General features: G+C 48.2%; 1 protein-coding gene across 15 annotated transcripts in view; it reads left to right on the top strand.

Moving 5' to 3' along the window:
• Nucleotides 1–25,925, top strand: part of Sls (sallimus) — a 190,307-nt gene that overhangs the window by 138,176 nt on the left and 26,206 nt on the right. For 2 of the 15 annotated variants that reach the window (XM_076779954.1, XM_076779945.1), the window contains 8 exons: nt 1,275–9,566; nt 10,004–11,317; nt 11,804–18,616; nt 18,772–18,797; nt 18,861–24,648; nt 24,952–24,999; nt 25,075–25,188; nt 25,262–25,414. In XM_076779954.1, the coding sequence (XP_076636069.1) occupies nt 1,275–9,566; nt 10,004–11,317; nt 11,804–18,616; nt 18,772–18,797; nt 18,861–24,648; nt 24,952–24,999; nt 25,075–25,188; nt 25,262–25,414 (22,548 nt within the window). Of the gene's footprint in view, nt 1–1,274; nt 9,567–10,003; nt 11,389–11,631; nt 18,617–18,771; nt 18,798–18,860; nt 24,649–24,951; nt 25,000–25,074; nt 25,189–25,261; nt 25,415–25,925 lie in introns of all 15 variants that reach the window. The other 13 variants (XM_076779949.1, XM_076779951.1, XM_076779948.1 and 10 more) reach the window with 13 other exon arrangements.

Below are 25,925 nucleotides of genomic sequence, written 5' to 3'. Positions count from 1 at the left end.
CGAGAAATTAAATTAAAAAAAGAGTGATATACAGTAGTACCCGGATAACTGATCGTGAGTCGAATTCGTTTCTATTCAGTTATCCGGGTAAGGCTGAAAATTCAGCTGCATAGCAGGCTTTGTGAATGGATAAAAATAAAAATTAGAAAGAAGATATTGGAGCATCAATCGAATAAGTTATTTCCAATTTTCAAACATATATTTAAATTCAAAGTCCATAAACTGCTTCGTAAATAATTGGCAATATCATCGACAAGAAATTAAATGAAAAAAAGAGTGAAATACAGTAGTACCCGGATAACTGATCGTGAATCGAATTCGTTTCTATTCAGTTATCCGGGTAAGGCTGAAAATTCAGCTGTATAGCAGGCTTTGTGAATGGATAAAACTAAAAATTAGAAAGAAGATATTCGAGAATCAATCGAATAAGTTATTTCCAATTTTCCAATATATATTTCAATTCAAAGTCCATAAACTGCTTCGTAAATAACTGGCAATATCATCGACGAGAAATTAAATTAAAAAAAGAGTGAAATACAGTAGTACCCGGATAACTGATAGTGAATCGAATTCGTTTCTATTCAGTTATCCGGGTGAGGCTGAAAATTCAGCTGTATAGCAGGCTTTGTGAATGGATAAAAGTAAAAATTAGAAAGAAGATATTTGAGCATCAATCGAATAAGTTATTTCCAATTTTCCAACATATATTTAAATTCAAAGTCCATAAACTGCTTCATAAATCACTGTCAATATCATCGACGAGAAATTAAATTAAAAAAAGAGTGAAATACAGTAGTACCCGGATAACTGATCGTGAGTCGAATTCGTTTCTATTCAGTTATCCGGGTAAGGCTGAAAATTCAGCTGTATAGCAGGCTTCGTGAATGGATAAAAGTAAAAATTAGAAAGAAGATATTCGAGAAGCAATCAGTATGGCAGAAAAGTATACGATACCTTTGGAAAACGCGTAAAACGATATTAAAAACACGCTGTTGACACTATGTACGCTGATTTCTTTTGTCCACCAACCTTTTTGTTTCTTTTTTAATTTGTACACAAGCTCGTCCGCCGTGCACTGTCCGTAGGTTGTTGACTCTTGTTTCGTTGAAGCACGATTCTTGTCTTAGCAAAAGCATCCGCTCAGCGGCTCGTCGCATGAGGCCTGAAAAAGAATGGTTTTCTTTTACTAGCAATTGAGAGCGAGCGAGCGAGATCGTTGCATACGAAAACACTCGTATCCGATTGACACAAAAATTCTCACATACTTTCCACAGAATACGAGGACACACGGCAAGCACACACAACACTGCGCAAACGCAAAGATACAAGTACGAAGGAACAGATCGAAGAGAGAAAGGAAGATAGGGACGAGGGGGTTCAGGTTGTAGAGATCGAGGAGATCGAGGAGACGGAACAAGAGAAGAAGAAGCGAAGGGACGCGGAGGAAATCGAGGAGGAGACTGAAACAGTAACCGTTGAGACAGACAGAAAGGGCAGACTGACTCGAAAGAAAAAGAAAGATTTAGAGAAAGAAGTAGAGGAGGAGGAAGAGATTATAGAAGAAGTGAGGAAAGAATTGAAGCCAAAGCGGTCGCAAGTCGGCCGGGACGAGCTGGAGCTGGAGGAGATCGAGGAATTCGAGGTGAAAGAGGACAGATCAATGCCCTCCATCGTGTTGAACGTTTCTAGCCAACGCCACCAGGTGGTGCCACTGGACCGTACCACCGAGCATGCGCCTGGGAGGCCCGAGTTCGAGAAAGCAAAGCTCACCATGGACACCATAACTCCGCTGACAGAGCACCTGGTGCCTGTCCAGGAGAAGGAGACCGACATCAGCGAAGCAAAGCCCATCCAACGCAAAGCATCCCTATCAATCTCACCCGTGGAGCCGTACTCGACCATCGAGACGACCGTGCAAGCTTCCACTGGTGAGTTCTCGGACGCTTTCAAGCCCACGTCGTACGAGGCGACGCCAGCGATCGTTCCGTCCGAGAGTCTGGTCGTCAGCGAGACGCTAACCAACGACGCAGGCCTGTCCAGTCTGACCATCACCAAACAGGAGGTTACCAAGACAGCAGACGTCAGTGTGACCGTTCAGGAGGCAACGACCGTCTATGAGACGCTGGTCAGTCAGAAGGAAGTGCCCACTGAGGACTTTGTCACACCGCTGACCGCCAGAGCTGAGGATACTATACTCCCCCAAGTCGGACTGTCAGTCTACGAGGTCCAGGAGGGTCTAGCTGAGGAGAAACTGGAACCCACCAAAACTGTTCCAACCAAGCCCAGAGTGAACGTCACAGCTGTGGAGCCGCTGGTCATCGAGGAGGTCCGTGCGGAGGACAAGCCGGGGAAGTACTACCCTGAACTGATCGTCCCCACCGAGATCGCCACGCAGACTGTCGTATCTCAGCGTCAGCGCGTCACGGAGGAGATGCACGCGCCTGAGAAGGAAGGCGAATACGTGCCAGGAAGGCTACCCCCCAGCCAGCAGGCGCAAGTGGGAGTCCCCTACGGGAGCGAGGCAGCCATCGTGCAGCAGAATCTGATCCAGGAGAGCGAGGGGATTTACGTTTCCGAAAGGAAGACCGACAGTTTCGTGGCTACGACGAACGTCACTCTGTTGGAAGGTGTCTCCGTGTCCACCGTCGAGACTCAAGACACTGAAGCTAACTTGACGATAGAAGAGGCCAAGAAGGCGGTGGCTGATTTGAACGTCATCGAGATCCCATCAGCCGTCACGGTGGAGACTGTGCCCTCTGAGAAGGAGAAGGACTACCAACCAGGCGAGAAGCCAACCACCAAACAGGCAGAGACGTCGATATCTTCGTTAGAGATTGGCTCCATCGCGAGCACCCTGGTTCAAGAGTCTGAAGGGATCTATCATCCTGAGCAGAAGCCCACCAAGGTTTTGGCGGAGACCTCCGTCAGACCCGAGGAATACGTGCTGGTTTCGGAGATCCACACAGCCGACTACCCGTCGGACTTCACGGACGAGCTGAAGTACGTCCAGGAAAGTGGAACGGTGACTGTGCAGGCGACGGAAGCCAAGATGGTTCAGGAGACGATGACTCATGATCGCGAGAGCAGAATGGAGGAGGTGGCTAGGCCCGAGGAACGCGTCGTGGAGACCAGTTACGACGCTGTCAGGGGCGTCGAGGTGTTCCAAACCACCTCCATAGAGAAGGAAGCTGACTTGAAGATATTCGAAATGCCCGAGTCGCATCGCGGGAAGACCGTGCCTGCTCATCCCGTTGTTTCGTTGGAGATCGAAATGACCCAGCCAGAGGACAACTTAGGGGAAATCAGCAAGGAAACTCCATCCTCTGGGGTGGCGAAGATCGAACCGATCGGCTTGCAGGAAACCGTCGTGGACGTGACGGTGGCTGACGAGGGACTCGCCCCAGTTTACGAGGATCAAGCTCCTGACTCGAGAGTGGCTGAGGTCGCCATGAACGAGATCCAGAGCCTGCACACCATCATGGTGGTCGCCAGCGAGCAAGAATCCGAGTACACTCGCGAGGACAAGGTCAAGGGGGCCTACGCCAGCACGGAATTCACCACGCAGGACGCTACGATGATCGAAGAGGTGAGGACGCATTCGCCAACCGGGGACTACGTGCCTGAGAAGCCTGCTTCCGGCGTGGCTCAGCCCTCCCACGTTCCCCTGGAGAGCGTCACAGTGGCGGTGCAGCAGCTAGCGGAGAAGGAGGATCTGTACCAGACTGACGCGAGGCCGGACGGGAAGACCGCCATTGTGGAGCTGGCGGAGCCCAGGCCTGGCGCCACTGTGCTCGAAATCGTTCCCCACGATCGAGAGAACGTGTACAGCCCTGACGCCAGGCCCCAAGACTACACTGCTCAGCCGCTGGTGTCTGGTCACACGGTGGCCTTGAAGTCGGAGACCTTGGTCGAGCACAGCACCACCGACATCAGCGTCGATCAACCGAAGTCTGGCAAGGCGACTGCTCAGCGAGAAGCTCTGGAGGAGCTGGTGGTCACCGAGACGAACGTGGCAGAGACGGAGAAGCTCAGGGAAGCGGACGTTCTGCCAAGCGCGCAGAGCGCTGAGATCGAGATCTGCTCCCAGACGGAGAAGCTCACCGTCACGGAAGTGACGAGCGTCCTCAGCGAAGAGAAGTTGCAGGTGGAGGATCTACCGAAAGAGAGGACCGTCAGGATGGGGATCACCAGTGGACACGAGGTGGCAGAGACGCAGGAGACGATCCTTGCCAGCAACGTGAACGTCTTAGAGGAAGAGAAGGCGAAGGAGGAGCGCGCTAGCCAACAGCAAACCGGGCTGGAGGTGGTGGAGCAAACGGAGATATCGGTCTCTGAGAAGGAGTCGCCTCTGCACGAGGACGCGAAACCAGACACCAAGAGCGTGGAAGTCGTCTTCGAGGAGGGGGAAAAGAGTGTCGTCGTGGGGGTGACCTACCCCGAGGACAAAGAGGGTGTGTTCACGCGCGAAGAGAAACCAAAAGGCGCAGAGGCTACCGTGGACATCGAAACGCAAGGAGTGGCGTCCAAGTTCGAAGTGTTCAGCGACACTGGCCTGACGGAGCTGCCAGACGAGACTGCTGTCGAAACGAGGCCTAAAACCACGGTGTTGCCCGTCGAAGCTGCCGTGGCTGAGGAGGTGCAGACCAGGGAAACCGAGGCGCCGTTCAGCGAGGTCAAACCGACGGATAAGAAAGCGACTCTCGAGATCGTCGCTGGGGAAGGCCTGATCGTGTCGGCGGTGACGCCAGAGGACAGGGAAAGCTTGCTTCCGGAAGCAGAGAAGCCTCGAACGAAAGCTGCCAGCCTCGATATCCCGGCTCACGCGGTGGCTCAAACCAGCGAGACGACCACCACGGACCACGTCGGTGACTTTAAACGCGAAGAGACCACCGCTGCGACAGCCACCACCGATCACGTCACCTTCCACAGCCTGGTGACCTCAGAGACTGCCCCTGGCGACCTGGAGCAACCGATGGAGGACTTCCTGGAGCCCGATAAGAAGATGGTCGATGTCTCGTTCGAGGAGGGCGTGGGGGTCACGGTGACCGAGACCATCGCGTCCGACAAAGAGAAAGAATACTTCGAGAAGCTGGAGATGGAAAGTGAGCAAGCTACTCCGAGCTTCGACGCGCACAGAGTGGCTCAGACGATGGAAGTCACTGCGGCTGCCCTCTCGGGAGACTTGACAGTGTCGAAGCCAGCTACGTTCGCCGCGAGGGAGGAACGACTGCCGTTCGAGAGCATCGTGCAGACCGAAACTGTGGCGTCGGAGACTGAGGAGCGCTTCACGGACAAGCCTGTGGCGTCCAGCAAGGCTCAAGTGTCCATCAACGAGATCATCAGCGCGACGACCAGTACGGAAACACCAGCCGACAAGGAGGACGTTCTTCGAATCCCTGAGAAACCAACGGAGAAACAAGCTAGCGTCGAGTTCGCTGGCCACGTGATAGCTGAGAAGACCGAGGTCACGGTGGACACCAGCGCTGGTCGATTGGAGGAGTCGAAGCCGGTCTCAGCGTCCGCCATGGCGTCCAGTATTCCTTTGGAAGCTGTGATCAGCTCGGAAACGCAACCAACGGAGGCAGAGGGGCTTTTGACGAAGGACAAACTGCCTACTCAAGCTCTGGCAGACTCGTCAATAGTGGAGGAACAGAGCCTCCAAGTGTCTGCGGTGGTGTTGGAGGACAAGGAAGAGGAATACAGGTCCACCGAGCTCCCAGAAACGAGAACCGCTGGGAAGAGCTTGGTGTCTGGCCACGTGGTAGCCGAAACCACCATGCAAGTGGTCGATTTCAGCACTGGCGAGCTGCTGGAGCAGAAGCCAACCGAAGCAACAGCCTTGCCGGAGCACGTTCCGTTCGCTTCGTTGATCGAGACGCAGCCTGTCGTGCGGGAAAGCGAGGATAGGTTCGTGCCTGGCTCGATCCCAGCCGACAAGAAGGCAACTGTGGACCTTGAAGAGGGCAGGAACATCGTGACAGTGTCCGAAGTGACTCCAGCCGACAAAGAGTCTCTGTACGTGTCTGAAGAGCAGCCTTCCAAGCATCTGGTGTCCGTTGGACTGGACACCACGCACGCAATCGCCGAAACGACGACTATCTCTGTCGAAGACTCTGTAGCAGAGGTGGTCGTAGAGAAGCTGGACAGGAAGACAGCATCCTCGACTCAGGAAGTCCACCAAAGCGTAGTGGTCACTCAGGATATCGCTCAGGACCAGGAGGACGAGTTCGAGGGGAAGTTCAAGCCCGTCACGCAGAAGGTGGAAGTGTCGATCGAGGAAGGGAGACGCGTGACGACGGTTACGGAGGTCAGCGCGGCTGATCGAGAGGAGGTACTGAGGACTGTGCAGGAGGAGAAGACTCGATCCGCGGTGCTAGGGATCGTTTCTGGCCACGAAGTCGCCGAAAGATCGGAAATCGTTCCTCAGCTGACCACCGGGCAAGTGGAGACCCCGAAACCCATGATAGCAACGGCGCAAGTAGGCCAAAAGCCATACGAGACCGTCGAGACGACCGAGCAGGTCCTGGCGGAGAGGGAAGTGGACAGGGTCGAGGAGGTCGCGTTGCAGAAGACCAGCGCTCGCGTCACGGTGGACGAGAACAGGTTCATCGCTGTCATCGAGGCGACCACCGCGCAAGACGTCGAAGAGGAGCTGTCTGAGAGGAGGAGGCCTCGCGAGGAGACGGCGAAACCAGCCATGGAGGGGCAGGAAGTCGCCCAGCAGACTGAGGTGAGCCTGAGGGAAGGACTCGGCGAGGTCCCCCAGGCGCCGCGACCAGCCTCCTTCGAGGCTCAGCCCACGCAGACCACCCTGGAGAGCGTCGACGTCCGCGAGACGGTTCCTCAGGAGCACAGCGCGACGTTCGAGGGCCAACTGAAGCTCGACGAGCGCAGCGCCACCGTCAGCTTCGTGGAAGGGAAGAGCATCACCGTTGCTCACGTCGTCACGCAGGACAAAGAGGACACTATGGCTGCTCTGAGATACGAGGAGAGCAAGGCGGAGATGACGATGACGAAGGTCGGCATGGACGTTGCTCAGACGGCCCAGGTGTTCGTCGATCAGAGCACCGGGACTATGCAGCCGCTGGAAAAGCACCAGGCGAAAGCTCAGCTCAAGCAGGACGCCCTGGAGCCCATCATCGTCGAGGAGACTCCTAGCGCGGAACGCGAGGGCACCTTCGACAAGTTCCCGAGAACAGTGTCCTCCGTGGCGGTGCCATCGTTCGAAGAGGGCCACGGAATCTCGATTACCGAGGTCACCTCTGCGGAACTGGAGTCGTCGCTGAAGGAACAGAAGCTGGACGCGTCTCAGACAGCCACCAGCACCATCATCACCGAGCGCAGTATCCTCGAAACGACCACCGTCGAGTCCCGAGTGAACGTGCCTGACAAGGTCCAGGAGCTGGACGCGACACCCCAGGTAGCCATTCCTGGCCAGGACACGTTCGAAAGCATCATCGTCAACGAGAGCATCGTCGAGGAGAGCGAAAGGACCTTCGAGGGCGCGTTCAAGCCGCAAACTCAAACCGCGGACGTGGACATCGAGAAGGCAAAGTCCCTCCAAGTCTCCGAAACCGTCACCGAGGACAAGGAAAGTGTGTTCGACGTTGCTCCCCAACGCGAGGGTGTCATGGCGACTCGGGACATCAGCCTGCACGAGACTGTCGTAGGCTCTATGGTGGAGAGTATCCAGAGCATTCGAGAGATTCACGAGGAGAAGCAAGCCTCCTCTCAAGCGACGGTCACCCAAACCGTGATAGAAACGGCGGTGAAGACGGAGACGACGGTTGGCGAGAGCGAGGACACCTTCGAAGGGAAGTTCAGACCCGAAGAGCAGAAGGGCAAGCCTCAATTGGAAGGGCTGAGTACGGTGACAGTCACTGAAGTAGTCTCTAGCGAGATCGAGGACCTGCTACCAGCGGCTATTGCTCCCAAGGAACAGCAAGCTCAGCCCACTTTGACCGGCAGGGAGGCCCCGGAAGTGACGCAGGTGATCACAGCAGCCACCACGGAAGTCCTAGAAAAGGTGACCAAGTTGAAGGAGCAACAGGGCACGGTGGAACTGGAGGAACTGTCCTCCGTAGCAGTTAGTGAAGTCATCTCTAACGAGGCTGAGGACGTTCTTGCGCTGAGGACGGTCCCCAAAGACCAGAAAGCAGAGTTTAACGTGATTGGACGAGAGGCTGCAGAGACCTCTCAGGTGACGACGGTGGCTGAGACGGAGGACTTGGCTGCGCCAATGGCGCCCGAGGGGCAAAGGGGCAAGCCTCAGGTGGAAGAGCTGGCGCCGCTGACGGTCTCCCAGGTGCTGTCGCACGAGGCGGAGGACACGCTGCCCACGCCGGAAGTGCCCGTCGAGAGAGAAGCGCAGTCGAACCTGACAGGCAGAGACGTGGCTGAAACTATGGAGGTGTTGACAATGTCCAACGTAGACACTTTGGCAGAGGCCAAGAAACCTGGCGAGCAGAAGGGAGTCCCTGGTCTCGAGGAGTTCCTCCCTCTGTTCGTGTCGCAGACAGTGTCCACGGAGATGGAGGACGCGTTGCCTGCTCCCGAAGCCCCGACGGAGAAGATGGCGCAGCCCAGTTTGCTGGGTCGCGACGTGGCTGAGACGACGCAAGTGCTGACCATGCTCAGCGCGGAGGAGCTGACGACCAGTCGAGGCCCCGAGGGACAGAAGGGCCAACCGAACGTGGAGGAGCTGGCCTCCGTGACGATCTCGCAGACAGTGTCTCACGAGACGGAGGAGATCCTCGAGAGCGCGGTTGCGCCCAGCTCGGCGACAGCCACGCCAGCGTTGTCCGGGAGGGAGGTCGCTGAGACCAGCCAGGTCCTGACTATGGCCTACGCGCAGGCGCTGGAGAGACCTCTGCCGCCCGCGGAGCAGACTGGACAGCCGCGAGTGGACCAATTCGAGTCGCTGACGGTGTCTCAAGTGGTGTCCAGCGAGTTCGAGGACGCGTTGCCGGCTCCTGAGAAGCCCAGCGAGAAGACCGCCAAGCCCAGTCTCCTGGGCATCCAGGTGGCCCAGAAGTCTCAAATAATCCCATCGTCAGCCACCGGGGAGCTGGAGGAGTACGCGAAACCGGACACCAGGCGAATCGTTCCCGAGCAAATACCCTTCGAGAGCATCCAGCAGCTGCAACAGGTGCCCCAGGAGAGCGAGACTGCGCTCCAGGCGGAGACGACGACGAGAACAGCGATGGCTGACGTCTCGTTCCGCGTGTCTGAGAGCCTGGAAGTGACGCAGGTCACCGCCACGGAACAGGAAGCTAGAGAAGTGGTGAAAGGGGTGGCCAAAGAGGCGTCCCAGGCCCAGCCAGACGTGATCAGGCGCGAAGTGGCCCTGAAAACCGAGATCCAACCGGAGGACGCGCTCTCAGAGTTCAGCGTGACCAAGCCAGAGAGCAAGACGGCCAAAGGCGTCGATGAGGTCCAGCTAGGCGTCATAGTAACCGAACACCTCACTGCTGGTGAGCTAGAGTCAGAACTGCCCGAGTCTGTATTACCATTCGCGAAGTTAGCGAACGTTTCTATCCAAGCCGAGCACCTGGAGCAAGTCGTGGGTGAGTATTCATTCCTAATAAAGGTATGCAATTGGCATTGACGGGACGGACGGGAACAATGACGATTAGGAAAGGACGTCGGGACAAGTTTGTTGACTGTAGCCATTAATTTATCATGGGAGGAGAGAGGATCTGTGTCGAACTGGGGAATAGTCAAGGATTATAGGGTATGTGTAGGATAGGTGAAAGAGAAGCAAGGTAGGTATGGATGTGAAACAGAATGGAACACGAGCAATTACACACAGAACACAACAGGCCATACAATTCATAACAAAGTTCTATTTATACGCGATGTGTATGTAAATAAAGAGGTCGATGAATCCTTTCGTCGATCGGGGATGTGTCGCGATTAACCGCGAAGTCAAACCAAGTAAGCAACGAACAAACAAATGCCACGACACGTTAATCATATCACACTTGTTCTGTATACATTTCAGAAACTACAGAAGTACCAGCGCAACAACATCACATCACAATTACACAACACACAACAAAACACGATACGCCACAGTCGATCGAATCCGACACAGAGGTAATCGAAGAGTACACGACGAAATTCAGGCGCGGGAGTACAGACGACGAGACCGCGGCGGTCAAAACGAAGAAAACGATAATAAGAAAGAAGAAGCCTAAAACAGAGGAAGAAGAGAACAACGTCGTCGTTATCGAAGAAGAACTGGAGGATATCAAGCCAAAAATTCCATCGATACCGAAGAAACAATTCATGCCGATAGAAGAAGTGACGACAGTGGAGGATGTTGAAGAAATAGTACCTACGAGGATAGACGAAGCTGAGGAAGTAACGCCAAAGCAAGAAGAAACGGTGGATATCAAAGTGATCGAGGTCCAAGGAACGGATGAAACTAAGAAAATAACTAAGAAGAAGATTATTAGGAAAAGGGGGAAGACGCAACAGGTCACGGAGGAGATAACTGTTGAGGAAGATGGCAAAGCACCGATCACGACGGTCGTGACTAAGCCTAGAGAGATGATTGAAGAGAAAATGAAACTGGAGACGGGAGAATATGAGGAGGAGGAGGTGCCTGAAGAATATACAAAGCCTATTGCTCCGTTGGAGTATGTGATACCTAAGGTAGAGAAGGTAGAAGAGCAGGTAACTATTACGGAAGAAACTACGGAAGAAGGTAAACCGAAAAAGACGACTAAGAAGAAGATTATTAAACGTAAGGGGAAAGAACAGCAGGTAACAGAAGTGGTAACAGTTGAGGAGCAAGGCAAGGCTCCAGTGACAACTGTGAGTGAAGGTCCTGTTGAAGAAGTTGTTGAAGAAGTAATAAAAGCTTTACCTCAACCAGAATATGCCAAACCTTCTGAAGTTGAAGAAGTTCGTGAACAAGTAACAGTGACAGAAGAAGTCACCAAGTTAGGAAAACCTAAAAAGACAACAAAGAAGAAGATTATTAAACGAAAGGGGAAAGAACAGCAGGTAACAGAAGTTGTTACAGTTGAGGAGCAAGGTAAGGCTCCAGTGACAACTGTGAGTGAAGGTCCTGTTGAAGAAGTTGTTGAAGAAGTAATAAAAGCTTTACCTCAACCAGAATATGCCAAACCTTCTGAAGTTGAAGAAGTTCGTGAACAAGTAACAGTGACAGAAGAAGTCACCAAGTTAGGAAAACCTAAAAAGACAACAAAGAAGAAGATTATTAAACGAAAAGGACAAGAACAGCAGGTAACAGAAGTGGTAACAGTTGAGGAGCAAGGAAAAGCACCAGTGACAACTGTGACAGAAGGTCCTGTTGAAGAAGTTGTTGAGGAAGTAATAAAACCGTTACCTAAGCCAGAACGTATTACACCAACGGAAGTTGAGGAAGTTCGTGAACAAGTAACTGTCACTGAAGAAGTAACTGAAGAAGGTAAGCCGAAGAAAACGATCAGGAAGAAGGTCATCAAACGCAAAGGAAAGGAGCAACAAGTAACTGAAGAAGTTACTGTTGAAGAGAAGGGGAAGAGACCTGTAACAACTGTGACAGAAGGTCCTGTTGAAGAAGTTGTTGAGGAAGTAATAAAAGCTTTACCTCAACCAGAATATGCCACACCATCTGAGGTAGAAGAAGTTCGTGAACAAGTTACAGTCACAGAAGAAGTAACGAAGCTAGGTAAACCTAAAAAGACCACTACGAAGAAGATTATCAAACGAAAGGGAAAAGAACAACAAGTGACTGAGGTAGTTACTGTTGAAGAAAAGGGAAAAGCTCCAGTAACAACTGTGACTGAAGGTCCTGTTGAAGAAGTTGTTGAAGAAGTAATAAAACCGTTACCTAAGCCAGAATATGCCAAACCATCTGAGGTAGAAGAAGTTCGTGAACAAGTTACTGTCACTGAAGAAGTAACACAACTAGGTAAACCTAAAAAGACAACTAAGAAGAAGATTATCAAACGAAAGGGTCAAGAACAGCAGGTAACAGAGGTTGTCACAGTTGAAGAGCAAGGAAAAGCTCCAGTGACAACTGTGACAGAAGGTCCTGTTGAAGAAGTTGTTGAAGAAGTAATAAAACCTTTACCTAAGCCAGAACGTATTACACCAACGGAAGTTGAGGAGGTTCGTGAACAAGTTACAGTCACAGAAGAAGTAACAAAACTGGGTAAACCTAAAAAGACAACTAAGAAGAAGATTATTAGACGAAAGGGCCAAGAGCAACAGGTAACAGAAGTGGTAACAGTTGAGGAGCAAGGAAAAGCACCAGTAACAACTGTGACGGAAGGTCCTGTTGAAGAAGTTGTTGAAGAAGTAATAAAACCGTTACCTAAGCCAGAACGTATTACACCAACAGAAGTAGAAGAAGTTCGTGAACAAGTTACAGTCACAGAAGAAATAACGAAGCTAGGTAAACCTAAAAAGACCACTAAGAAGAAGATTATCAAACGAAAGGGCCAGGAACAGCAGGTAACAGAGGTTGTCACAGTTGAGGAGCAAGGAAAAGCTCCAGTAACGACAGTGACTGAAGGTCCTGTTGAAGAAGTTGTTGAAGAAGTAATAAAACCGTTACCTAAGCCAGAATATGCCAAACCATCTGAGGTAGAAGAAGTTCGAGAACAAGTAACAGTGACACAGGAAGTAACAAGAGAAGGCAAACCCAAAAAGACTACCAAGAAGAAGGTTATTAAACGTAAAGGAAAAGAACAGCAGGTAACAGAGGTTGTCACAGTTGAGGAGCAAGGAAAAGCTCCTGTAACAACTGTGACTGAAGGTCCTGTTGAAGAAGTAGTTGAAGAAGTAATGAAACCATTACCTGCACCTGAGCACATTACACCAACGGAAGTGGAAGAAGTTCGAGAACAAGTAACAGTCACAGAAGAAATAACGAAGCTAGGTAAACCTAAAAAGACCACAAAGAAGAAGGTCATCAAACGCAAAGGAAAAGAACAGCAGGTAACAGAGGTTGTCACAGTTGAAGAACAAGGAAAAGCTCCAGTGACAACTGTGACAGAAGGTCCTGTTGAAGAAGTAGTTGAAGAAGTAATAAAACCGTCACCTAAACCAGAATACGCCAAACCATCTGAGGTAGAAGAAGTTCGTGAACAAGTAACAGTGACAGAAGAAGTCACCAAGTTAGGTAAACCTAAAAAGACCACTAAGAAGAAGATTATCAAACGTAAGGGAAAAGAACAACAAGTGACAGAAGTTGTTACAGTTGAAGAAGAAGGAAAGGCACCAGTAACGACTGTAGAAGAGGGGCCAGTTGAGGAAGTTGTTGAGGAAACATTCATGCCACTACCTGCGCTAGAGTCTATCAAACCGTCTAGTGTAGAGGAAGTGCGCGAACAAGTAACAGTGACTGAAGAAGTAACTGAAGAAGGTAAACCAAAGAAGACTACCAAGAAGAAGGTTATTAAGCGCAAAGGAAAAGAGCAACAAGTGACAGAGGTTGTTACTGTTGAAGAAACAGGAAAAGCTCCAGTGACAACTGTGACAGAAGGTCCTGTTGAAGAAGTGGTTGAAGAAGTAATTAAACCATTACCTAAGCCAGAATATGTGAAACCATCTGAAGTTGAGGAAGTTCGAGAACAAGTAACTGTTACTGAAGAAGTAACTGAAGAAGGTAAGCCGAAGAAAACGATCAGGAAGAAGGTCATTAAACGCAAAGGAAAGGAGCAACAAGTAACCGAAGAAGTCACTGTTGAAGAGAAAGGGAAGAGACCTGTGACAACTGTGACAGAAGGTCCTGTTGAAGAAGTGGTTGAAGAAACTATAAAGGCGTTACCTGCTCCTGAATTTGTTGAACCATCTGAAGTTGAAGAAGTTCGAGAACAAGTTACAGTGACTGAAGAAGTAACTGAAGAAGGTAAGCCAAAGAAAACGATCAGGAAGAAGGTCATTAAACGCAAAGGAAAGGAGCAACAAGTAACAGAAGAAGTCACTGTTGAAGAGAAAGGGAAGAGACCTGTAACAACTGTGACAGAAGGTCCTGTTGAAGAAGTGGTTGAAGAAGTAATAAAATCTTTACCAGCTCCAGAATATGTACAGCCATCTGAAGTTGAGGAAGTACGAGAACAAGTAACAGTGACTGAAGAAGTGACTGAAGAGGGTAAGCCAAAGAAGACCACAAAGAAGAAGGTAATTAAACGCAAAGGAAAGGAGCAACAGGTAACTGAAGAAGTTACTGTTGAAGAAAAAGGAAAAGCTCCAGTGACAACAGTGACAGAGGGTCCTGTTGAAGAAGTGGTTGAAGAAGTAATAAAAACTTTACCAGCTCCAGAATATGTGAAACCATCTGAAGTTGAGGAAGTTCGTGAACAGGTTACTGTCACTGAGGAAGTCACTAAAGAAGGTAAACCAAAGAAGACTACCAAGAAGAAGGTCATCAAGCGCAAAGGTAAAGAGCAACAAGTGACAGAAGTGGTTACTGTTGAAGAAAAAGGAAAAGCTCCAGTAACAACAGTGACAGAGGGTCTTGTTGAAGAAGTTGTAGAGGAGACATTGACGCCACTACTTGCACTAGAGTTTGTCAAACCGTCTAGTGTAGAGGAAGTGCGCGAACAGGTTACTGTTACTGAAGAAGTCACTCTTGAAGGCAAACCCAAGAAGACTATCAAGAAGAAAGTTATCAAACGTAAGGGAAAAGAACAACAAGTGACAGAGGTAGTTACTGTTGAAGAAAAAGGAAAAGCTCCAGTAACAACTGTGACAGAAGGTCCTGTTGAAGAAGTTGTTGAAGAAGTAATTAAACCATTACCTGCTCCTGAATATGTAAAACCATCCGAAGTTGAGGAAGTTCGTGAAGAAGTTACAGTTACTAAAGAAGTAACTGAAGAGGGTAAACCAAAGAAAACCACTAAGAAGAAGGTTATTAGACGCAAAGGAAAAGAACAACAAGTGACAGAAGAAGTTACTGTTGAAGAAAAAGGAAAAGCTCCTGTGACAACTGTGACAGAAGGTCCTGTTGAAGAAGTTGTTGAAGAAACTATAAAGGCGTTACCTGCTCCTGAATTTGTTGAACCATCTGAAGTTGAAGAAGTTCGAGAACAAGTGACAGTGACTGAAGAAGTTACTAAAGAAGGTAAACCAAAGAAGATCATAAAGAAGAAGGTTATTAGACGCAAAGGAAAAGAACAACAAGTAACAGAAGAAGTTACTGTTGAAGAAAAAGGAAAGAGACCTGTAACAACTGTGACAGAAGGTCCTGTTGAAGAAGTGGTTGAAGAAGTAATCAAATCTCTACCTGCTCCAGAATACGTACAGCCCTCTGAAGTTGAGGAAGTTCGTGAAGAAGTTACAGTTACTAAAGAAGTAACTGAAGAGGGTAAACCAAAGAAAACCACTAAGAAGAAGGTTATTAGACGCAAAGGAAAGGAACAACAAGTGACAGAAGAAGTTACTGTTGAAGAAAAAGGAAAGAGACCTGTAACAACTGTCACAGAAGGTCCTGTTGAAGAAGTGGTTGAAGAAACCATAAAACCATTACCTACCCCAGAATATGTGACACCATCTGAAGTTGAGGAAGTTCGCGAACAAGTAACTGTCACTGAGGAAGTTACTAAAGAAGGTAAACCAAAGAAGATCACCAAAAAGAAGGTCATCAAACGCAAAGGAAAGGAACAACAAGTAACAGAAGAAGTTACTGTTGAAGAAAAGGGAAAAGCTCCTGTCACAACTGTCACAGAAGGTCCTGTTGAAGAAGTGGTTGAAGAAACCATAAAACCATTACCTACCCCAGAACACGTGACTCCATCTGAAGTTGAGGAAGTTCGTGAACAAGTAACTGTCACTGAAGAAGTAACTAAAGAAGGTAAACCAAAGAAGATCACCAAAAAGAAGGTCATCAAACGCAAAGGAAAAGAACAACAAGTAACAGAAGAAGTTACTGTTGAAGAAAAAGGAAAAGCTCCAGTGACAACTGTCACAGAAGGTTCTGTTGAAGAAGTGGTTGAAGAAACCATAAAACCATTACCTACCCCAGAACACTTGAAACCATCTGAAGTTGAGGAAGTTCGTGAAGAAGTTACAGTGACTCAAGAAGTTACTAAAGAAGGTAAACCAAAGAAAACCATCAAAAAGAAGATCATCAAACGCAAAGGAAAAGAACAACAAGTAACAGAAGAAGTTACTGTTGAAGAAAAAGGAAAAGCTCCAGTAACAACTGTCACAGAAGGTCCTGTTGAGGAAGTGGTTGAAGAAACCATAAAACCATTACCTACCCCAGAACATGTGACTCCATCTGAAGTTGAGGAAGTTCGTGAACAAGTAACTGTCACTGAAGAAGTAACTAAAGAAGGTAAACCAAAGAAAACCACCAAAAAGAAGATCATCAAACGCAAAGGAAAGGAACAACAAGTAACAGAAGAAGTTACTGTTGAAGAAAAGGGAAAAGCTCCAGTAACAACTGTCACAGAAGGTCCTGTTGAAGAAGTGGTTGAAGAAACCATAAAACCATTACCTACCCCTGAAGTTGAGGAAGTTCGTGAGCAAGTTACAGTGACTAAAGAGCTAACTGAAGAGGGTAAACCCAAAAAGACAACTAAGAAGAAGGTAATAAAACGCAAAGGAAAGGAACAACAAGTAACCGAGATCGTCACTGTTGAGGAACCAGGAAAAGCTCCAGTGACAACCGTAACTGAAAGTCCTGTTGAAGAGCTGGTTGAAGAAACTGTGAAACCACTACCTGCTCCAGAGTACCTAAAACCAACTGAAGTGGCGGAACAACCTGAAGAAGTCCCAGAGGAAGGTAAACCAAAACGAACTATAAAGAAGAAGATTAAACACAAAGAAGTTCGCGAAGTTGTCTCCGATGTTGTTGCAGAAGTGGATGAAGCCAAACCTGGTGAGCTTCATCCACTCGGTGAAACTAAGAAACTCGTTAAATTGCAGCGTGTTGAGGTTACTAAATTCGAAGCTACGAAGCTGGACGTGCAGGAAGTATCAGTTGACAAGCCCCAGTTTGCTCAAATCAAGCTACGCAAGACGCCAGTAGCCAAACGCCCAGATGAGAAGAAGAAGAAGGAGAAGTTCCCTCGTATTTTGCTGAAAAGTCGCATTACTGCCACGGAATGGCCGCCAGCTCTCAAGCACTTGAAGCTCACCGACCTGGAACCCAACGAAGTTCAAAGTGGCATCCTCTCCCGCAACGTTGAGGAAGCTGCAACCTTGCCAAAGTTGAAGAAGAAGAAGGTGAAACGCCTGGAGAAGGAAATAGCCAAGTTGGAGCAGCTGGACAAGGAGTTCGCTGAGCTGAAGAAGGAGCTACCGTTGGAGAAGCTGGACGAGCCAGTGCCTGAAGAGAAGCCTGACCGAAAGGTCAAGAAGAAGAAGAAGCCTGAAGACAAAGTGAAGCCTCAATTGATGAGGATGAGCATCAAAGAGCAGAAGGCAACTAAGCCAAAGATCCAAGAGCCAGCTACTCCTCTGTTCGCGCAAATCAAATTGAAGAAAGCTCGCGTTGTTCCTAAGAAGATCGACAAGGATGAGAGCAAGTTTCCAAAGGTTCTGTTGCGCAGTCGCATAACTGGCCACGAGTGGCCGCCATCTTTACAGTACCCAGCGATAACCGACTTGGAGCCAATCTACGTGCAGAGTGGCATAATATCTCGAACGATGGAGGAGGCACTGAAGCTGAAGAAGGTGAAACGCAGGAAAGTGAAGCTCCCCGAACAGGAGCTGACAGAGCTGGAGAAGTTGGACCAGGAATTCGAAGAGTTGAAGAAAGTTCCTTTAGAGAAGGTCGAAGAGTTAGCCCCGTATGAACGTAAACAGAAGCCCAAAGAAGTCGAAGAAGAGAAACCAAAGAAGTTGAAGATGGGCAAAGGGAAGCCACGACCTGCTGAAGAGGAAGATGAAGAAACTGTTCGTTTGAAGAAGGTACCAGAGAAGGCTCCAGGTGTTCCTGAGGAGGCAGCTAGCGTTTCTAAAGAGAAAAAGGAGGAGGAGATGCCTAAGAAGAAGAGAGACAAGCCAGAGTATCCGGAGTTGGAACCATTCGAGGCTTACGAAGTGGAAATGGGTGAGGTAGACTTGGAAGGAAGAGAGAAGCCAGAGTATCCTGAGCCAGAGGAGCCAATGTCTAAGAAAGCTCCAAGCAAAAGGCCAAAGAAGGATCGTAAAACGCCAGTTCAAGACATGGAGGCTGTCCCCATCGTACCTGGCGCTCCAAAGCCTGGAGAACCTGAAGAGGAGGGGGAAATCAAGAGGAGAATCCCTGAACGAGATGCTCCAAGTGAGGAACCAGAGCAGATCGAACTGAAACCTTGGAAGAAACTGGACGAACCGAAGGATGAGGATGGAGTACCTGAAGAGTACCTCAAGTTCGTTCCAAAGGACGATATTGTGGAGACTGAGACCCTGGAGAAGAAGGTACGAAAGGTTAAGAAGAAGCCAAAGGTTGTTGAGGAAGAAACAGTGACCAGCGAGATTGTTCCTGAAGGGGCAAAGAAAACGGTGAGCGGGGGGCGCGTTACCGAAGAGGTGATCGTCGAAGAGGAAGGTAAACCACCATTAACAGCAACAATAGAACCCCACGAAGACACTACACCAGAAATACACGAACCCAAACACAAAAGACCGATTAAACCCAAAGCTGATGAGAAAGTACCGGAAGGTAAGCCCACTTCTTACGTATTACTATCACCAAAGACATGATTGACAAGCATACTTTGTGTCACAGTGCACCTAATTTCTATCTGCTTCATACATCGATAAATTGTGATTTGTCGAGGAGGTGTTCAGATTTAAATCATTTTGTTCTCGTTGCAGATGTCACGGAGAAGGCAACGGAACAGGTAAGATGATATTTACCCTGATGAGGATGCTGAAGAGATACTCAACTAGATTTGTGTGCACAGCAGGAAGTCACCAAGAAGAAGAAGAAGCCTGTTACGGATGAAATGAGGATCGAAGAGCCTGAAGAGCAGAAGGCTGGGCCAATCGTGGAGGAGCTGGATGTGAGGAAAGCGCCCAAGAAGAAGAAGGAGGTCGTCATCAAGGAGGAGGAGGAAATTTTCGAGACCATCGAGACGCCCACGCAGAAGATCATCAGGAAGAAGATTCGACCCATGAAGAAGGGTGGTGAAGAGATCGTGGTCGAGGAAATAATCCAGAAGCCGCGCGAGGAGACCATCGAGATGGAGGAGCAACAGATAGTGGAGGTGGTGGAGACTCCAACGAGGAAGATCATCAAGAAGAAGAAGGCAACGATAAGGGAAGACAGAGCACCTGAGGAAGAAGTGGAAGAAATTGTGATCGAAAAGCCCGTGAAAGAGAAGGCTAAGAAGGACGTAGTTCCTGAAGAGAGCGTAGAGATCACGGAAATTATCCCAGAAACGTCTGTCGAGAAGCTTCTGGTTGAGGCCAAGCCTGAAGAGGCTACCCCATCAGAAACAACGGAAGAAACAGCTGAAGTGACGGAAGTGGTGGTTAAGAAGAAGCCTGGGGAGGTCAAACCTAAAAGGAAGAAAGCAACAGAGGTCAAGGAAGCGGAGGAGCAACTAGAAGAAGTGGAAGAACTCGTTGAGAAGCCGAAGAAGACCAAAGCAAAGAAGGAAATTACTCCAAAGGAGGGTCTCGTTACGACTGAAGTAGTCGCCACGACTGCAGAAGAGATTCTAGAAGTTGAGAAGCCTGAAGAAGACAAAGCTGTGGTGATCGAAGAAGCTACCGTTGAAGAGAAGAAGGTCACTGTGAAGAAGGCGCCCAAGAAAAAGCTGAAACCCACGGAGACTGAGGAGGAACAGGTAGAAGAAGTTGTGGAAGAAATACCTGAAGAACCGAGGAAGAGAAAAGCTAAGAAGACTGTTCTTCCTAAAGAAGAGATACAAATGACCGAAGTGGTGCCTGAAGTCACCACGGAAGAGATACCTGAAGACAAGAAGCCAAAAGAGGAGAAAGCTGTGCCCAGGGAGGAAGAGAAGGTTCAAGAAGAGGCAGAGGTTGCTGAAGTAACAAAGGAAGAACCGATCGTGACGAATGGTGAGGTGGTAAAAGAGAAATCTAAGAAGAAATTACCGACAGAGGAGAAATTACCGACAGTGGAGAAGTTACCGACAGTGGAGAAGTTACCGACAGTGGATAAATTACCGACAGTGGAGAAGTTACCGACAGTGGATAAGTTACCGACAGTGGATAAATTACCGACAGAGGAGAAACCTACTTTACCAGAGGAGGATAAAGTGGAAGAGAAGCCGAAGAAGGTGAAAGCTGTCGAAGAGGATGTGCCTGTGGAAAAGGCTCCAGAGGAGGTGCCTAAGAAGCCAAAGGTGGTGAAGAAGAAGAGGAAACCAACCAAGAAAGATGAACTGGAGGAATGGGTGGAGCCTGAGTATGAGAGACCTGTCCTAGAGCCCATGCCTGAGAAGATTCAATGGGAACCGACGAAGAAGAAGAAAGAGAAGAAGCCTTTGCCCGAGTCCCTGCAGAAGTTGGTCCCGCAGAAGATCGAGAGGAAAGAGTTCAAGCCCACGAAATTGAAGTATTCTGAGCCCTCAGAAACGATACAATTCGCTGCTATCAAGCTGAAGAAGGTGACAACTCCGAAGAAGAAAGAGATCGCTGAAGCTAAACTGCCGAAGATTATGCTGCGCAGTAGGATCACGTTCGTTGGTGATTACCCGCCAGAATTGCAGGTTCCAAAGATCAGTTACATGGAAGAAAATCCAATTCAGACGGGTGTCCTGTCTAGAAACACGGAAGAAGCTCTGAAGCTGCTGAAGAGGAAGGTCAAGAAGGTCAAGCTCTCTGAGAAAGAGGTCACGCAATTGGAGAAGCTGGACCAAGAGTTCGAGGAGTTGAAGAAAGTCCCATTGGAGAAAGCTGAAGAGCTGGCTCCGTATGAACGTAAGCCGAAGAAAGCGCCCAAGGAGCCGGAGGAACCTCAGAAACTGGTCGTTGGGAAGGGCAGAGTACCTGAAGAAGAGAAACCTGAGCCTGAAAAGGTGAAACTGAAGAAAATACCTGAAACCAAGCCGGAAGAAGCTGCGGAACCAGTCAAGAAACCTGTGAAACCAGAACCTGAGGAGGAAGCCAAGCCGGAGAAGAAGAAGAAACCGAAAGTGAAACTGGAACACGATGAGTTTAAACCGCTGGAGTTCGACAGGCCAGAACTGGAGAAATACGAACCTGAAGAAGAAGAGAAACCTGAGAAACCGAAACCTGAGCCAGTTCCAAAGCCGTACGAGAAAGAGAAGAAGAAGAAACCGGACCAAGAAGTTGAGCAGATTCCGTTGATAAAGGGTGAGCCAAAGCCGCCGGAACCTGAAGAAGAGCCAGAAGTCAAGTTCAGGATACCAACGAAAGAGAAACCAGAGGAGGAGCCAGAGAAAATAACGTTGAAAGGCTGGAAGAAAGGTAAACCTGAAGACGAAGGTGAGAAAGAGTTCCCAGCAAAGGAGGAAGAGATTCCCAAAGTTTTGAAAGAAGAAGCTGAAGACGTCACTGTGAAACGCAGGCCCAAAGTTAAGAAACCTAAAGAGAAGCCTCTAAAAGAAGAAGAAGTTACGATTAAGAAGCCTGAAGCTGAGGAAGAAGTTACGGAAATAACTGAAGAAGTTACTTTGAAGAAGGAACCAACTGAAGTTGTGGAGGAAGCGATCGTGAAGAAGCCTAAGAAGAAGCCTGTGAAGGAGGAGGCAGCTGACGAAGTTACGTTGAAGAAGATTGTTAAGGAAGAGAAGGAAGTGGAGGAAGTTCAGGAAGAAGTTGTGGTGAAGAAGAAACCTAAGAAGAAGCCAGTAGAAGAAGAAACTGTTGATGAAGTTACTGTTAAGAAGGTTGTTGAAGAAGTTCCAAAAGAAGAGATTCCAGAAGAAGTAACGTTGAAAAAGAAGAAACCTAAAGAAAAGCCTGTTTCAGAAGAAGTAAGTGAAGAGATTACATTGAAGAAGCCGGAAGAAAAGGTGAAACTTCCGGAAGAAGTAAGTGAAGAAGTTGAATTGAAGAAACCAAAGAAGAAGAAGCCAGTAGAAGAAGAAACTGTTGATGAAGTTACTGTTAAGAAGGTTGTTGTTGAAGAAAAACCAGAAGAAGAAGTTCCAAAAGAAGAAGTTCCAGAAGAAGTAACGTTGAAAAAGAAGAAACCTAAAGAGAAGATCGCTCCAGAAGAAGTAAGTGAAGAGATTACATTGAAGAAACCAGAAGAAAAGGTGAAACTTCCGGAAGAAGTAAGTGAACAGGTAGAATTGAAGAAACCTAAGAAGAAGAAACCAGTGGTTGAAGAAGCTGTTGATGAAGTTACTATCAAGAAGGTTGTTGTTGAAGAGAAACCAGAAGAAGAAGTTCTAGAAGAAGTAACGTTGAAAAAGAAGAAGCCTAAAGAGAAGCCTGTTTCAGAAGAAGTAAGTGAAGAGATTACATTGAAGAAACCAGAAGAAAAGGTGAAACTTCAGGAAGAAGTAAGTGAACAGGTAGAATTAAAGAAACCAAAGAAGAAGAAGCCAGTGGTTGAAGAAGCTGTTGATGAAGTTACTATCAAGAAGGTTGTTGTTGAAGAAAAACCAGAAGAAGAAGTTCCAAAAGAAGAAGTTCCAGAAGAAATAACGTTGAAAAAGAAGAAACCTAAAGAAAAGCCTGTTTCAGAAGAAGTAAGTGAAGAAATTACATTGAAGAAACCAGAGCCAGAAGAAAAGGTGAAACTTCCAGAAGAAGTAAGTGAGAAAGTTGAATTAAAGAAACCAAAGAAGAAGAAACCAGTGGTTGAAGAAGCTGTTGATGAAGTCACTATCAAGAAAGTTGTTGTTGAAGAAAAACCAGAAGAAGAAGTTCCAAAAGAAGAAGTTCCAGAAGAAGTGATACTCAAAAAGAAGAAACCTAAGGAGAAACCTGTTCCAGAAGAAGTAAGTGAAGAAATCACATTGAAGAAACCAGAGCCAGAAGAAAAGATAAAACTTCCAGAAGAAGTAAGTGAGAAAGTTGAATTAAAGAAACCAAAGAAGAAGAAACCAGTGGTTGAAGAAGCTGCTGATGAAGTCACCATAAAAAAAGTGGTTGTTGAAGAAAAACCAGAAGAAGAAGTTCCAAAAGAAGAAGTTCCAGTTGAAGAAGTTCCAGTTGAAGAAGTTCCAGAAGAAGTAACGTTGAAAAAGAAGAAACTTAAAGAAAAGCCTGCTCCAGAAGAAGTCACTGAAGAAATCACATTGAAGAAACCAGTACCAGAAGAAAAGATAAAACTTCCAGAAGAAGTAAGTGAGAAAGTTGAATTAAAGAAACCAAAGAAGAAGAAACCAGTGGTTGAAGAAGCTGCTGATGAAGTTACCATCAAAAAGGTGGTTGTTGAAGAAGTTCCAGTTGAAGAAGTTCCAGTTGAAGAAGTTCCAGTTGAAGAAGTTCCAGTTGAAGAAGTTCCAGAAGAAGTGATACTCAAAAAGAAGAAACCTAAAGAAAAACCTGCCCCAGAAGAAGTCACTGAAGAGATCACACTGAAGAAACCAGTACCAGAAGAAAAGATAAAACTTCCAGAAGAAGTAAGTGAGAAAGTTGAATTAAAGAAACCAAAGAAGATGAAACCAGTGGTTGAAGAAGCTGCTGATGAAGTTACTATCAAGAAGGTTATTGTCGAAGAAAAACCAGAAGAAGAAGCTCCAATGGAGGTTACTTTGAAGCCAAAACCTAAGAAGAAGTCAATCCCAAAAGAAGAAGAAGAAGAAACAGCTGAAGTGACTTTGACTAAGCCAAAACCGGTCGAAGAAGAGAAGAAGCCTGAAGAAAGTGAGCTGACTCTGAGGAAGAAGCCAAAGAAGAAACCCGTTGTTGAGGAAGAAGCTGCAGAAGTAACAATAACGAAGTTGATCCCCACGGAGGCTGAAGAAGCGCCTGAAGAAGTCACGATTAAGAAGAAGAAACCAGCGAAGAAGCCAACTGTAACTGAAGAAGTTGAAGAAACGGCGATAACCATAAAGAAAGCTCCAGAGAAGCCTGTTGAGGAGGAAGAAGTGTCGACTGAGGTTCAGATAAAGAAGAAGCCAACTCGAAAGGTGGAAGAGGAAGCTGCAGAGGAGCTGACGATCCAAAGAGTCGAAGAGGTTGAGCCTGAGGATGAAGTGCAGGAATTCACGTTCAAACGCAAGCCACCAAAGATGGCGCCCAAACCGATCGAAGAGATCTATGAAGATGTCACTCTTCGAAAGCTGCGGCCCAAGAAGAAACCCAGGCCAGACATCAAGGAGGTCACCGAAACAGAGAACGTGACGTTCAGGCCACGCAGCACGAGGACCAAGGAGGACGTGGAGCAAGAGTTCAAGATATCTCTGAACACGTACGAGGAAGAAGACATCTCCATGTCCGGGAGGGTTCGTTTGAAGCCGAAGAAACGCCCCATGACGTTCTCCGAAGAGGCTGGAGAGGAGACCATCAGAATTCTGCAGGAAGTGGAGGATGACTCAGGCCCGATCATCGAAGAAATCATTGACGAGTCGGACGAGGAAGCCAAGGATGAGTACAGCATCGAGGAGCTGGAGACTGACGAGATGAATCTGCCTTTGAGGAAGAAGAAGAAGGTTCCCAGGCCCTACAAAGTCGAGGACCTTGAAGAGGGTGACGTGAAGCTGAAGCTGAAACGCGAGAGGAAGTACTCGATCGAAGAGACCGACGAGTCGCTGGCGTTGAAGCTGAAGAGCAAGAGACGCGTGTCCACGTACGACGAAGGTTCGACGGAATTTTTCGATTATCGCCTCCGCAGATAACGTTTAATCTGATGTAACATGCTTTCAGCTAAAGTAGAGACTAACGTTCGTCTGACTAGCGATCTTTAGTGAGTATGTTCGCCCTTGATGTCCTCCCCACTTGTCCCTTGCTTCTTCACCCACTGCGAATGAAAAGCATATCGGTACTCAGTCGGGTTGATTTTAAACGCTTAATAACGTTTACTATCCTGCAAAGTCACTTTTACGCGTATGATTGACGAGAAATTGTTGGGTCCTCCTTAAAACTTTGTGTGAAATATTGCAGAAGAGGCCACGCTTAGTATCACCAGGGAGGAGGACATTTCAGAGGAAGGTACGTTTCTTTTTAAACGACTTTTTTAACATTTTAAAGAGTCGTTTATCTTAATAGATATACTAAAACTTTTAGAAGAGATCGAGTACATAGTTCGCGATGGCGACACGATGTTCTCGATCTGCTCGTACGTGGCGGAGACCGACGAAGCCATCAACCTTGTCGAAGGAGAAAGAGTCTACGTCATCGGTGAGTTACCCTAACGAGAAAGTAACACGAGAACACTAACTCGAGAGAAGAGTATCAAACGGGATCGTTTCAGACCACGCAAACCAGGACTGGTGGTTCGTGAAGAAGCATTTGACGAACGAGAAGGGTTGGGTTCCAGCGCAATACCTCCTCAACGAAGTGCACTACACCCATTATCTTCAACGCAAATTGCACGAGAAGATCGACAAGTTGCCAGTGTTCGAAAGTGAGTTTACAATTTCGTTTCTTTCATCGACAGAGGGGTCACAAGCGCTGGACCCCCTCAGTTGCTATAAATACGCTCCTCGAACGACTGACCAATGACTCAGTCTGCTGGGGAAGCCTCAGTGGTGAGCCACTAGCGCCCCCTCGCGAGCTTCCACACCGCAGCGCCACCAGAGGCGCCGCGCTCGACCCCTCAATTGCTATATATCGACTGCCCAATGACTCAGTCTGCTGGGAAGCCTCAGTGGTGAGCCACTAGCGCCCCCTCGCGAGCTTCCACAACGCAGCGCCGCGCTCGACCCTTCAGTTGCTATATATCGGCGTCCCAATGACTCAGTCTGCTGGGGGAGCCTCAGTGGTGAGCCACTAGCGCCCCCTAGCGAGCTTCCACGCCGCAGCGCCGCGCTCTCACAAGCGCTTGACCCCTCAGTTGCTATATATCGACTGCCCAATGGCTCAGTCTGCTGGGGAAGCCTCAGTGGTGAGCCACTAGCGCCCCCTCGCGAGCTTCC

Source organism: Colletes latitarsis, chromosome 12 (assembly GCF_051014445.1).
Source record: "Colletes latitarsis isolate SP2378_abdomen chromosome 12, iyColLati1, whole genome shotgun sequence".
NCBI classification, from domain to species: domain Eukaryota; kingdom Metazoa; phylum Arthropoda; class Insecta; order Hymenoptera; family Colletidae; genus Colletes; species Colletes latitarsis.
Note: the sequence above shows the minus strand (reverse complement) of the source record. Positions and strands in the feature narration are given on the sequence as shown.